Genomic DNA, 15,091 nt, shown 5'->3' on the forward strand with positions numbered 1-15,091 from the left:
CCGCCCCGTCTGTGTCGCTGGTCCGCTTCGGCCCCATTTTCCCGATGCTGTTCCCCAAGCGCGAGATCGTCGACATCGACGGCATCTGCGTGGACACCGCCGCGGACGAGCTCTTCCGCTTCACCACCCAGGGGGGAAGCTCTCCGTCGAGCGCGAGAAGGTGCAGATCGAGACGCAACCCTTCTTCCTCGTGGTGCAGTTCGAGCAGGACGCCATCGGGTCCACCCACGCCCCTACCGTCCGGCGCTGCGGTCGAGGCCCACGTTGACGACGAAGGCCTCCACGGCTCCTGGTTCGCGGCCGCTGTCCTCGATTTCGAGCCCACGCGCTGTTGCCGAAGCTCGGTGCAGTATACCATCGAGTACGCGCACCTCCTCGTCGACGTCGAGGGCGTGCTCGCGGAACCCTTCGCAATGCTCTCCCCAACCTCGCCGCGGACTCCGCTAGCGCCTCGGCCGTGCTCCAAGCCCTCCTGCCGACGCTGCACGCCGTCCACCTCGTCCTCAGCTACCTCTTCGTCTGGCTGGGACTTCTCGGCGCCTCGCGCATGCTCAGCATCAGTTGGTGGGTAATCGTCGCCGCGCAGTTCATCTCCTCCACTAAGCTCTTCCCCACCACAGATGGCGACGCCCGAGCCCGGCCCACCTGCGCCGTCATGTTCGGCCACTACATGGCTTCGGCGTTCGCTGCCTCCGGTCACTGGCCCACCGTCGCCATCCTCGCGCATCACCCAGGTTCCTGAACGCCAACGACTACCACGGCCGGTACGAGCTACCGGAGATCCAGCAGGGGCTCGACAGGATGGCGGCCAACTCCTCGGCGTGGACGACCGAGTACGCTCTGCTGGCGATGGGCGCCGACGTGCCCACGGCGGTCTAGGAGTTCAGCCGCACGCTCTTCAACAAGTGGCCAGACATCTCCTTCCATGTGTGTGGCACCGTGTTCAGCAACCAACCTTCATATCCTTTGTTGAGGGCCTGCAGCCTAGTTTCAAGGTGATTACTACAGATGCAATGGAGGCAGAGGTTTATGCAGTCTATCTGAAGGAAAGAGAGAGCGTGCTGTAGCAAGTTGGAAATATTCCTGGAAGGATAAATCTCACGGTACAGTCTTGGGCCCCTTGCCAAACTCTTGGATGTATTTCACTTGCAGGGCAATTCATTGATTCTGAGTGGAAGCTGCACCGAAGAATGCTAAACCTTGTGATGGTCCCTTGGTCTTGTTCAGAGCATGCAGTTACTGAAGCTAAACCTTGTGATGGTCGCTTGGTCTTGTTAATTAGCAGAAGGCTTCCATGGCCACCACCCCTTAGCACATGGATATGGTTTCATCTCTCGGCAAAAGGTGTGCTTGGCTGTTCAGTGAGCAAATTGCGGCTGACAATTTTCTGTTGTGTGAGCTGTTGGGAGAGTGTTCATTGCTCAGCTTTGTGCAGAATTTTTATCAAGAGCTCATATATCTGGGAAGTTGTACAAGAGGACATGTCACTGTCTTACCGGTGCTAAGCCGTGGAAAAGGATTCAAGTTCAGAATGTTGCATGAGAATGAGTCCCGTAACACTGTATTGCTTGTGTTTGCTAGCAAGCCAGATCTTCCAAATGCTACGACTGCTGCTGAGATTTCTGATCAGCTTGGTCTGGATTCACTTCGTCCGCGTCATTGGAACATTGAAAATACTTGTGCTCCAGCAGTTTACTTCTATGGCCTGGCAATTTTGGAAGATCCACCTGATGCTTCCCAGTGCATTACATTACAGAGGCAAGAACCTAGAGCAACATTACAGACACAAAAACATGATGGACAAGGTGATGCTCCCTGGTTCACATCAACATTACAGAGGCAAGAACATACTGCAGACAATGAACAAGTGACACTGTCCAGTGCACAACAACACGTCAGAGGCAGACATCTATTGCATATGACACACAAGCAAGTGGTGGCATGCAAGAGGCTGTGCTGTTGCGAAATTCAGCTGAAGCTACCACATTCTTGACTCACAACAAGGAAGTGCGGTAAAAATGGATATCTCGATAAATGCTAGTGTAGTGTGTCTAGAAGCTTGGATGTCAATAGGTATGCAATTGTACTCTCAATTTAATTGAGTAACTTCTCCGTCCCAAAATGAAAATGAAGATGAAAAACAATTAGGTGTTATCTTAAATGCTAAATGGTAACCATCGATCACCCTTCATTTAGCATATAGACTGTTTAGACGTTTACATGGAGTTAAAGGGTTTTATAATGTTTCACCAAAAATATACATATTCTAGCATAGTAGCAAGTATACATATTTATCCATCTGAAAAATCAAGTAATTTAGTAAAAGGTGGAAAGCACCAAACAAAAAGACATTAATTCTCAAATATGAAATCAATACATTTCCGGTTGCAGCATCATAGGTCATCTTCACAGAACCAGGACAAACACAAAGGCATTGGTTGTTCATAAGCACAAGCAGTGAAGCACTGCTGCACTAGCTCTCTGAGTCATTTTTCAGCATGAGAATTAATCTCTGTAAGAATGTAATGAATTTAGGTTTATATCTGAAGTCCTGAACTAATGGTATGAATTGAACTGAACAAAGGCAAATGTCTGAACATGTGTAATCTAAAGTCAACAGGCATATAGCTCTATATAGTGTATATGTTCGTGGAACTGGAGATATATAGGTTCTGAACTATGATATACTCTGTCAGAGATAGGAATGTCAGCTATCAGTTAGGAGTATACTCTTAGGCAGCCAGCTACATTGCTGCTATGTATTATAATCTACTCCATGACTTCAGCATCAAAACCCACATTTGCTCATGCTAAACGTAAGGTATTAAAATTTTAGCATCAAAATACCTTTAGCATGAATATTTAGATCTTAGCAAGATAATTTCCTCTTTCTTTACCAAGGAGAAGTCTGTTCATTTGCATTCTGTAATCTAAATAAGCAAAGGCAAATAAGGTCTGGGAGCATATAATATACATATTTGCGCTATTTGTAAACTGTAAAACCTACAGTAGGCCCATAGGAGGTACAGAGAAATAACGAACAGGGAACGTCAACTGTAGTAGTAATTTTGGAAATTAAACAAATTTGAAGATCCTAAAAGCATCTACCAAGGATAAGTACATGTGGTAATTTTCCTTAGTTACCATAAGAGTTGAACCATTTTGTTTCAGGCAATCCTTGTAAAATTCCTTAGTTTCCCAAATATATCCACAGTATCAGAGATGCAAGGAAAGAACATATCTAGAATGTTTACATAGTTTTTAAGAAGCAAAGGAATTATATATATAACCTACCAAATACACTACTAGAGTATACATCAGAGATTCAGAACAACCAACACATTTGTTGTGAGAGAAAAATACTGTAGATTTTAGCTGATAAGCCAGCTGATAAGTTGCTTATCAGCCGGCTTATCAGGTAAAATCTACAGTATTTTTCTCTCACAACAAATCAGCCAAGACCGGCTTATCAGCCGGCTTTAATACCAGCCGAACAGGCCCATGGGTGTGGATTAACAAACAAAAAAAGCTCTCATGAGTGTTCGAGACAAAAATACTTGAAGAGATAAAACAGCTACTACCACTCTACCAGTGCCTCTACCTCTACCTCTACCTCTACTTGAACTTGAAGTCTTGCGTTCATACTAGCTACATGTGAAGCTAGCTAGCAGGAACATCGAGTGGGGAAAAGAAAGGAGTCGCAGGGGAGCAGAAGGAGAGGAAAGGGGGAAGTAGGTTAGTAGTAGCTGGTGATTCCTGGAGCCTGACGATCGATGAACCAAGGGAGGTCGGATCGGATGTGGGAGATGCACAAAGTGAGTCGATGACGTGTCGGTTTCTCAGCTCGCCGTCGCCGTGTAGTGTTTACACTACGACTGGGCATATCCATCCATCAGGACTTGGGCTTGGGCACCTGAAAACCCCCATTCTGCTCAGCCTCTGCTCGCCGTCGCCGTTGCTCTTTTCCCCAAGTCTGAAAAGTGAAAACCCCCATTCTCCTCCTGTTGCTCTTCCTCAAGTCTGCTCAGCCTCCGCGCCTCCGCCTACATTGCGAAGCTAGGACTAGGAAGGCAAGCTTCGAGTGCTCGCTCCCATGGCCGCCGTCGACGTGGTGATGCCGGCGCCGCCTCCGCCTCCGCCTCCGCCGGTGCCGGTGGTCCGCATCAGCCGGCTCGCCCTGGCTGCCGCCGACACCGTGGTGTGCCTGTGGATCGCAAGTCTGTGGGTCTTGCTGGCGAGCGTTGCTGCCGCGCTCATCGGGCGCCTCGCCTGCGGCTGGGGGTGCACCGGAGCTGCGTGGACGGCTGTACTTGTCTCCGTGCTCTTCGTTGCGATCGTCTGGCCCCTCGCCGCGCTGCTGCTGAGTAAATTCGTGGAGCCCTTCTACATCGACCAACTAAAGAAGGTACTCCTACCTTCGAACTCGAAATTTGGTGCCTTTTGCACCCAATTGCAGGTGTCCTTCGGACACTTGTATTCTGCTTCTTCTCCAATTGCTTGCCTTTGGTTGCGCGGTGCGGCAGGGAGCGGCGGCGCTGGAACCTGTGACTCTGAGCGACGCCGTCATAGATGCACAGCTCGCCGCCAGTATCGCTTTCGCCTTCCTCGAAGCTTTTGGCATTCTGCTGAAGCTATTGGCTGCCAATAATGATCCTCCTACAGCCAGATTTGCCTCTGACATCATGGTTGTGCCGCCCTTGGGCATCAGTGTCATGTGTTGCTTCGTTTCCATTCCGGGTTTGGCAGTGAGGGTGTGGAGGATGAGACGACACGGCAGCGCATCTGTGGTACCCATCTGAACGGAGTGATCAAGGTTTGCTCAAGTTATTCTGTGCTTACTAATAACTGAAACCCCTCTTTTATTTAGTCAAATTAAACGTGCTCATTTGCTTCTGGTTAGGCCAGTGATGTAGTAAGCTTAGCCTTTAACAAGGCTGTGAACTGTGCTTACTAACTGAAACCCCTCTTTTTATTTACTCATCAAACACACTCATTGGTGCCCTTAATCGATCGCTTCTGGTTAGGCCAGTGATGTAGTAAGCTGAGGCTTTATTAAGAAGGCTGTGGACTGTGCTCATAGAGTGTAGATTATTGACGCATTGTAACTTGTAACTTGTTCTATTAATTGTGCGGTGTGTCTGCATGTCATGCTTCTGTGTTTCACTGAACAACTAAAGGAGGTGATAGAATTATCTGTATGCAGTCATTGCAATTAGGTACTTGAATGTCGCCCGCCAGGTTCTGTTCCACTTCATTTTCTTTTGTATAAATGCATTTGAGCACAGGATGTTTTGTGGTCTGGTATATAACAACTCTTTTTGCATTTTGTGCTGCTTAATTTATGTTCATGTACATTAGCTTATTGTACTAATAAAGGCTATTAGTAAGTGATATATTTTGTTGATAGCTCTTGATATAAACGCTACTTGCATCATAAATGGAAGAAGACTGCTTCTTTGCTCTCACAAATACAAATTACATTACACAAATTTTACAGCAGTCTGGTCAGTTGTGAAAGTGGAGAAGTGTATGGTTACAAATCAGACCAGCAACAAGGTTTAGAATTGTGTTTTGCATCTTCACTTTATATTATGCGATGTGAGTGGCTAATCTGTGCTAATTTATTTTTTTGGTCCCCAAACGGCTAATAGCTGATTCTGGCAGTATAAAAATCCAATTTTTTCCTACTTATCTAAATTGAAGAACGTCTGCATTATGTTAAGTAGCTTGCTTACATCAGCCTATACAGAGTGCCAACCATTAGTTGCAAATTCGCTGATTCTACTCCTTCCAAAATCAGTAGCATCTTCAATTAGTATCCTGAAGTGGTGAACTGGTTATCCGTGGTCTCAACATGGTTGTTAATTAACCTGGTATATAAAGATGGAAGTGATCATTAGGCCAGGACCTTACCGTCAGCTGATCTTCTATCAAGTGTTTGTTTTGAGTGAGCAGCCTTGTAAACAAGTTGCACTCCTTACTCTAGAGCCAGTCAACGCATGAGTTCCTCTCTAGTGGCCTTGGGTCAAGTTTGAAAAGTGGAAGAGAGATACACCATTAGATGTAAAGGTGTGTGTTTGTGTGGTTGTATGGGGTTTCTAAACTCACTCCTTTACTCTTCTTAATATAATGATACGCAACTGTCCTGCGTCTTTGAGGAAAAAAAAAAACAAGATGCACTTTAATTAGGTGAACAAAGCTATTATTAACCTCTTGTACAGTATTAAGTTTGGGATCTAAATGTTTTTTTTTTCTGATAAGTGAAATAAGAAACATTGTTTGATTAATGTCGATAAACATTTGTACATCTGTCTTTTGTTTTTACAGACAAAGCCCTTGAAGAGAAGAAAGAGCTGTGAAGTCAAGTAACTACTACAAATACCGACTCTCTGTTCATGAATATATATATGGCTGATCCTAGAAGATAAATTATTTGAAGGAACAAATACTGCTACATATTTTCTGCTTCCTAAATTTCTACTCCACGAAATTTATATAGGCATTAGAATCTGCTGTTAGCATGATGAATTATGGAAATCTTAAACTATGATGTAGTATCTATGATGCAGGCATTATGGATCTTCGTTAGCTTGCTCGAGAACTCATCAAAATCCATATAATTGCCGGTGAAAGTACGAAAAATCATAGACCTAGTCAATCGCTTCTGTTTAGGCAAGTGATGTAGTAAGCTGAGGCTTTAACAAGGTTGTGAACTGTGCTCATAGAAAGAAGATTATTGATGCATTGTAAGTTGTAACTTGTTCTATTAATTGTGCGGTGTGCCTGCACGTCATGTTTCTATGTTTCGCTGAACAACTAAAGGAGGTCATAGAATTATCTGTATGCAGTCATTGGGTACTTGAATGTCGACCGCCAGGTTCTGTTCCACTTCATTTCTTTTGTATGAATGCATTTGAGCTCAGGATGTTTTGTGGTCTGGTATCATCTCTTTTAGCAATTTGTGCAGCGTAATTTATCTTCCTGTACATTAGCTTATTGTACTATAATAAAGGCTATTGGTAAGTGATATATTTTGTTGATAATAACTCCATAAGATGGCTCCTGCTATAGATGCTACTTGCATCATAAATGGAAGAATAGTGCATCTTTGCTCTCACAAATACTAATTACACAAATTTTACAGCAGTCTGGTCAGTTGTGAAAGTGGAGAAGTGTATGGTTGCAAATCAGACCGGCAACAAGTTTTAGAATTGTGTTTTGCAACTTTACTGTATGCAATGTGATTGTGTCTAATCTGTGCTAATTTTTTCTTGTCCCCAAACGACTAATAGCTGATTCTGGCAGTATAAGAAGGCCAAATTTTTTTCTCAGTTATATTGAAGAACGTTTGCATAATGTTAAGTAGCTTGCTTACATCAGCCTATACAGGGTGCCAACCATTCGTTGCAAATTTGGTGATTCTACTCCTTCCAAAATCAGTAGCATTTTAATTAGTATCCTGAGGTGATGAACTGGTTATTCGTAGTCTCAACATGGTCGTTAATTAACCTGCAATATAAAGGTGGCAGTGATCATTAGGCCAGGACCTTACCATCAGCTGTTCTATATATCAAGTGTCTGTTTTGAGTGAGCAGCCTTGCAAACAAGTTGCACTTTAGGTGAACAAAGCTTATTATTAAGCTCTTGTACACTATTCACTTGGGGATCTAAATGGTTTTTTTTATAAGTGAAATAAAAAAAACAATGTTTGATTAATGTTGATAAACATTTGTACATCTGTCTTTTGATTTTACAGACAAAGCCCTTGAAGAGAAGAAAGAGCTGTGAAGTCAGGCAACTACTACAAATACCGACTCTCTGTTCATGAATATATATACGGCTGATCCTAGAAGATAAAGTATTGGAAGGAACAAATACTGCTACATATTTTCTTCTTCCTAAATCTCTACTCCATGAAATTTATGCTGCCAGCATGATGAATTATGGAAATTTTAAACTATGATGTAGTATTTATGATGCGGGCATTATTATGGATCTTCCTTAGCTTGCTCGAGAGCTAAATCGCCGTAGAAGAAATAATGAAGATGGACAAACCACGAAAGCTAAATCGCCGTAGAAGAAGCACTACCGGAAACTGGCACTTTACTGAGTGCCGGAGGCTTTGCCGAGTGTATTTTATCGGGCACTCGGCAAAGACGGTCTTTGCCGAGTGCCAAGTAAAATACACTCGGCAAAAAAAAAATACTCGACAAAGATGTATTTTGCCGAGTGCCATTTTTTGGCACTCGGCAAAATGCGTCTTTGCCGAGTGCCTTTTTCCTGGCACTCGGCAAAGATGTATTTTGCCGAGTGCCTTTGTTTTGGCACTCGGCAAAGAGGCATTTTGCCGTGTGCATTTTTTTGGCCCTCGGCAAATTATTTTTTCAAAGCAATTTTTGAGGCCCTAAATGAATTCAAATGAAAAAAATTTCAACTACAAAGTTGTATAACTTCTCAAGATCTACAAAGTTTATTTTGGTCATTTCTTCATTTGACAAAGCGACAATAACGTTGTTCATAAAATCTACATCTCTCTCATATCTCTCGTATTAGTTTCATGAAAGTAGAAGAGAGATATATAAGATTTGTGAACAATGTTACTACTACTATGTCGGATGAACAAATGATCAAAATAAACTTTGTAGATCTTGAGAAGTTATGAAATTTTGTAGTTGGCAACATTTTGATTTGAAATCATCTTGTCATGCAAAAACGACATTTGAATTTGAAAATTTTAAAATTTGAATTATTCAAAAGACCTCGGATGGAAAAACTTCCTAAATGAAAATTGTAGATCTCCAAAAGTTATGAAACTATGTAGTTGACAACTTTTTGATTTGAAATCATCTTATCATGCAAAACTACGTTTGAATCTCTAAAATTTGAAATTCGAATTTTTCAAACGACCTCAAATGGAAAAACTTCCTAAATAAAAATTGTAGATCTCAAAAAGTTATGAAACTTTATAGTTAACCACTTTTTGATTTGAATTCGTTTAGGACCTTAAACAAACAATTTACTCTCAATTTTAAAAAGCAATTTAAAAATATGTTATAGAAAAGAAGAAAAAGAAAAAAACTGAAAAAGAAACTGAATTTACCGAGTGCCTCACTTCTCACACCCGGCAAACAAGGGGTTTGCCGAGTGCCAGCTTTTGTACACTCGGCAAACTCCCACTCATATACCCCCGCATCCGGCCGCACACAGCCACACACACGCGCACACCCACCCGCGCCGCACACGCACACAGGCACACCCGTCCCCGGCCGTCGCCGCCACCCCTACCCCCGGCCGCCAAAACTGAAGTGGCTTGTAATCCGACATCTTGAGCTAATCCCAGGATCAAATTCGTGCACCACTTGTTCCCCTCTCCAAAACTGAAGTTTTTATTTTTGTGTGATTTTCGGAGGCATTTTTAGTGATTTTTGGTTCGTCGAATTTGGTTGTGATTGGGGTGAAACTTCTTGAGGGATTTTGGTGCTAGGACATGTGTGATCAAGGCTAGGGTGATCCCCTAACAAATCCTTCACTTGAGCACCACGATTTTGTTTTTGGGGATTTTTCGAGTTCTCGCACGTGATCTGGATTTTCTGGAGTTTGAGCACGAATTGAGCGATGATTTCTTGGGAATAGCTTACCTACTCTGTGGTGATTGCCTGTGCAAAGTTTGGGGACGAATCGTATTGTTTTGGTCGAGTTCCCGTCGAATTTTTGGCGCTCGCCCGTGCCTGTTTCTTGCGCTCGGTCCCAGTTCGTAATTCTCAGGTGCAGCTCGCAGGCGCTGGTGCCTTCACCGGTCAAAACCTGTGTGTGCTCGTGCAGACCCGAGCCTGCTCCATCCCTCTGTTTGCAGTTCGACGCAGTAGTGTCCAGTCCTCGCCGAAGCTCACTCGCCTTTGGTTGGCCGTGCTCAGCTTCCAAGCACCAATCGGTGCTCATCCAGAACCCGTGCACGCACAGCACCAAGAGCAGAAGCACTAGTTCACATTAATTGGATTTTCAGCAGCAGTAGGCTTTTGCTAATTCCATTTTCAATCGACAACTTGGCTGGCTTCTTTCTTTTGCCACAGGGTGCAGGTTTGCAGTGCTTTGGATTCAGAGCAGCAGCTGGACATTGATTCAGTGCTTGTGCAATATAAGCACCTTGCTGTGAATTCATCAGTTTGAGCAGGTAAGCAACAAGTTTCAGTTCTCAAACTGTCAATTGTTACTTTTGTGCTTCACCGACCAATCATCCAGTAATTGTGACATGTTTGCCTGCAGCTCTAATTAATTATTCTAGTGCTCGGTTCATACATGCTTGGAATTAAATACTTGTTTAATCCTTCCTAGCTTTGAAATAGGATGCATGTGTGTCGGCAGTAGAACTGCTTCTGTACCTTGCTAGTTCTCTAGATCGATTCTCTGTTTTGAAGTATTTCTTTGTACTGAACTTAGCATATCTACACTGTCATCTATTTAACCTTGCACATAATCGAAAGGACATGGATTACAGTACATTTGAACTATTTAATTGTAATTTATGCAACCTCTGGGTTGTTTAATTGGGCGTGATGATGTTGGTGTAATTTACTTTTTTTGTATATATGCTCCTAGACATTCACTAATTTGCTGCTTAATTGCAGCAGTATTGTAGTATTAGGTGAGTGTGTTTAAGGATAAGTTACCTTTTGCTGCACTTTATAACCAGAAACGAAATGGTTGTAGTAGGTGAGTGTGGCTAATGATTTGTGCTCTCTAAACTATACCTTTTCTTTCAGTTCCACACATTCTATTCACACTCATGGTATTACAATTAAACTGAAATGATTTGTGCTATCTGAACTATGTGTCTTACCATGTAAAGATTATGTGTTGTGTTTGTGAGGACTCTGGGCAGTCCAGACTTCAGTACATGTTCCAGCACAGGACGTCGGTGTTGCAGGCTGAGTGGAGCATGGCGTCCAACGAGTCGCTCTTCAGCATCCAGGGCGCCAGCGACCTGTACCCCGGCAGCAGGTCGCACTTCGACTTCTACTACTACGAGGCCATGGCGGAGGCGGCGGACTCCAAGCTGCCGTCCCAATGTACTGCACTGCACCATGATGCCCGTTCTTGATCTTGTCTTGTCGGCAACGACCGTGCAAATTAAGCAATCACCTTCATGCAGACTGGCGGAGACATCGCCGAGGAAGAAGGACGTCGTCAACAGCGCGCTATACCAGCCGCTGGAGAAGGAGCGCGAGCAGCAGCCGCCGCCGCAGCTCGAGCCCCCCCCCGTGTCGGCCTTCATGGAGATGACGACGCAGGAGGAGCGGCGGAGGAGCGACACCGGGTGCTGTTGCTGCGGCTGCTGCTGGCTCGATTGCTCCTGGTGCTGTCGGTGCCCGTGGTGGCGATGCGGCTGCTGCTGCAGCTGCTCCTGCCCCAGCTTCTGCCGGTGCAGCTGGTGCCTCTGCTCATGAGAGAAATTGGCATTTGGATCCGACAAACTTGGTGCCAAATGGGAGCTTTAGATGGGTATCTAACCTCCTTGAGAGGTTAGATCCCTTTTGGCGCCTCCTGCTTGTGTTTTCGGAGGATTATCTGGCAGACAGGGCTTGGCATGTGCACGTCAGCTGGAACAGTAGTATATGCTGAGAAAAAATATTTTTTTTCTTTGGAAAATAGGTTTGCCGAGTGTAATATCAAAAAAACACTCGGCAAACAGTAACAGTATGCTGAGAAAAAAAAAATTTCTTTGGAAAATAGGTTTGCCGAGTGTAATTCCAAAAACACTCGGCAAACAATAATCCTTTGCCGAGTGTATTTTGGAAAAAACACTCGGCAAACCACTTTTTTTTTGCCGAGTGTCAAATTCGACACTCAGCAAACCATTTGCCGAGTGCGTGATAAAAAACACTCGGCAAATAGCTGTTTGCCGACTCTGTAGATGCCGTGTGCTGTTTGCCGAGTGTTACACTCGGTAAAGCCTTTGCCGAGTGTTTTTTGGTCTTTGCCGAGTGCCTATGGCACACGGCAAAATCTCTGTTTCCGGTAGTGAAGGTCCACTCCAACAAAATCAAAACAAGGCAAAAGGGAGGAAATGAAGAAGACTATGCTTAGCTCTTGACGGCTAATAGTTCAACAGCTAAATTGCATGCCAAACAGCTGACTGAAACCTTTGCTAAAGAAATGTTTGTGTTGAACTCAGGCATTCGGTAACTACGTACCCGACAGACATGAACCTAATCAGCTTTACTGAACTTTCAGACATTTCTCCTCTCTAAATATAAACAATCCCTTGATTATCATTAGATAAAAATAAGGTTAACTTATGAATAATAGTTCAGAAATAAGTTTGGGGTTGATCATGTTTAATTCCAGGGTCATCTCCTTTCTCAAAGATTCTCAGAAAGAGCATGACTACCCTTTACGTACAACTTCCATCATGCTGTATTTCTTCTTCAGCAAATTAGGATTTGACAAGTCCTTCAACTTCTGAGAAACTAATTGCCAAAATATACTGTGCAAAAATAGAATATGGTCGATATAGACAGGAACCATGAAGAAACTCGAATAACTCTAGAGAGATTAAACACTATGAGCTAAAAAAGACCAAAATGCATCAGATTCTAGATCTATAGGACGTCAATACTTACCTGGATCCGTTCTGCACCGAGCCACCTCGTCGGATCCGCCCGTGCCACCTCGTCAGATCTCGCTGCCGCCTTGCGACAGCACAGCGGCGCCCCCTACAGCATCATCGAGGGCAGCATCGCGGCCCCCACCGCCCCACCGCCGCTAGTCTTGGCCTTCTGTGCAGGGCCACCACGCCAGCCGCCAGCACACCCACGCACCACCACCACCACCACCATGCCAGCACCACGAAGCCCGCCGCCACGCCGCACGACGCACGCTACCACCAGAGCCCAGATCCGGCCGCCACCGGCCTCCACCGGCCGGACCCGGGAGAGGGAGGGCCGGATCCGGGAGAGGGGAGAAGAAGGGGAGGGGCGGTGGTCCGGGAGAGGGAGGGAGGGGAGGGGCTGGTTGCTGGGGAAGAAGAAGGGAGGGGAGGGGCCGGCCGCCGGCAGGGAAGAAGGGGAGGGAGGGGAGGGGCCGACGCAGGCGGTGAAGAAGAAGGGGAGGGAGGGGGCGGGTGCGGGAGGAGGGGAGGGGTGGGTGCGGGGTGCTGGGGAGGGGAGGCCGGGGCGCGGGTGCGGGAGGAGTGGGGCTGGGAGGGTTGGGGCGTGATTTTAGGGCCGGACGGTTTTTTTTATTTTTTTCTTTGCCGAGTGTTGTGTCTGAAACACTCGGCAAACCTGCTTTTTTGCCGAGTGTTTTTTTTACACTCGGTAAACTTCATATTTGCCGAGTGTTTTTTGTTTGACACTCGACAAACTGCTCTTTTTGCTGAGTGTTTTTTTGCCGAGTGTTTTTAGTATAGCACCTGGTAAAGAATTTATTTGCCGAGTGCCCAAGGGAATACATTCGGCAAACGTAAAAACACTCGGCAAAATTAAGGATTCCGGTAGTGCGATGTGGCAAGTTCAAAATATTTTTGGTGCAAAATATTGGGGAGCTAGTGTGGAGGAAACTAGTTTTTATAAAACAATTATTTAAGAGAGCCTCCAATACAGGGTTTTGGGGGTTATATTTTTGGGGAACTCTTGGAGTTGCTCTAATATAACACTTATAGAGGTATGACACTAGATAGTTTATATGTAGAGATCGAAGGGTTTGCTTTTACAAGAGGTATAGATATATGATGATGGAACATGAATAATTTCATATTATAACCTGCTGTGTACAATCTCACGAGTGCGCGTGGCAGGATCGTCCAAACAGATTAGCAAACGGTCCATTTCCGCTAACCGGATTCGTCAAAATCAAAAACCGCAGCTCGCATTCATTGTCGCAGCTCTTCCCCAATCATCACAGTAAAATCCAGCCTCCACCGAAAAGGGGTTTACCCGCCTCCATGGCCGCCGCCACCGCCGCCGCAACCGTGCCCGAGCATCCTTCGCGCCCCTGCCGCCGCCAGCCCGGCGCATCTGCAACGTGGCGTCGCTGGCTTGCAGTCGCGCACCTGCCTTGCCGTCGGCGCCATCACCTGCTGCCTGTTGGTTCATCACGAGCTTGTGGCTTCTCTACTGGGGCCTAGCCGCCATCGAAATCGAGATGCTCGCCTGCGGCAAGGGCTACCCCGTGGTCGCCGCGACGTGCAAGGTCGTCGCTGTCGCCGGGGTGTCATTTTGCGCTCGTCCTCTCCTTTGGCGTGCAGCGTGCTACCGTTGATGATCCGCGTGGCGAGGGAGGCCAGCCCACCCACCACCGACATCGAGACAACCAAGGTTCGAAGGGGGAAATAGTGCTTTCTGGATCCCAATTTTGCTCGCGCGCTGCTGTGAATTTGATAGGTGTAATACGAAATTCTGCGCCTACGGCAATTCCTGTTGACTTGTTGAGTTTGTTTCTGCACCAGGCGTCTGCTTCGAAGAGCTTCGCCGCAATGCGCGAATCGCTGCGTGATCCTATCAGCTTGCTGTCCTCGTTTTAATGCAATTCATCCTGGTCCTGGCCGTTGGTGCTCTTCTCAAGGGGGGCTTGCCTGGCAAGGGGTCTTGTACGGAGAGAATGGGTTCAGTTATCTTTGAGGTGGGAGCATTGGGCATGGACATGGTGAATTGCTTTGTTGCTGCTCCCATTTTGTCATTGAGGACTTGGAGGGCCTGGAGGATCTGATGCGCTACTGCAGCTGAGGTATGCATCCCTGTGTTCATGTTTTTAGTCTACATTCGCTGTGTGTCGACAGAAATGTCAAGGCTAGATTGTGGCATGTCCACAAATACACTTATGTAGTTGCTATCTGTTTATCAGTGTTGGAACTTATTGGAAATGTTTAGCATGAATAAATGGTGTATATTGAACAATTCCTTGTCCTAAAGGAGATTCCATTAAGTTGTTCTGTAGAGTAATGATTATCTGAACAAGTAATCATAGATGCATTCAAATTCAATGATACAACTTATCTGCAGATGAAAACCAAATTAAAGTCCGTGTCTATGCAATTAGGTTCAGTTGCCTGTTTATCTGTTTTCTTTTCAATTAGCAACCATGCAGTTAATCT

General features: G+C 45.3%; 1 protein-coding gene and 1 pseudogene across 2 annotated transcripts; both read left to right on the forward strand.

The window, feature by feature from the left end:
* Positions 1-4,039: 4,039 nt before the first annotated feature.
* On the forward strand, positions 4,040-6,433 carry LOC136500321 (uncharacterized). 2 transcript variants are annotated; one of them, XM_066495662.1, is made up of 3 exons: positions 4,040-4,405; positions 4,524-4,813; positions 6,328-6,433. In XM_066495662.1, the coding sequence occupies exons 1-2, from the start codon at positions 4,094-4,096 to the stop codon at positions 4,797-4,799; spliced, it is 588 nt and encodes a 195-aa protein (XP_066351759.1). In that variant the 5' UTR covers positions 4,040-4,093; the 3' UTR covers positions 4,800-4,813; positions 6,328-6,433. The 2 variants fall into 2 exon arrangements, with proteins under 2 accessions (XP_066351759.1, XP_066351758.1); XM_066495661.1 differs by lacking the exon at positions 6,328-6,433 and having other exon boundaries at positions 4,524-4,986.
* A 7,509-nt stretch (positions 6,434-13,942) lies between these two features.
* Positions 13,943-14,706, forward strand: LOC136499866 (uncharacterized; annotated as a pseudogene).
* Positions 14,707-15,091: the final 385 nt, after the last annotated feature.

Source organism: Miscanthus floridulus, chromosome 13 (genome assembly GCF_019320115.1).
Source record: "Miscanthus floridulus cultivar M001 chromosome 13, ASM1932011v1, whole genome shotgun sequence".
Lineage (NCBI taxonomy): Eukaryota > Viridiplantae > Streptophyta > Magnoliopsida > Poales > Poaceae > Miscanthus > Miscanthus floridulus.

What these genes read in the sequence shown, in the direction of transcription:
- LOC136500321 (XM_066495662.1), top strand. Translation starts at nt 4,094, where the DNA reads ATGGCCGCCGTCGACGTGGTGATGCCGGCGCCGCCTCCGCCTCCGCCT. An exon ending in ACATCGACCAACTAAAGAAG is followed by an intron (nt 4,406 to 4,523) that starts GTACTCCTACCT and finishes GCGGTGCGGCAG; the next exon opens with GGAGCGGCGGCGCTGGAACC.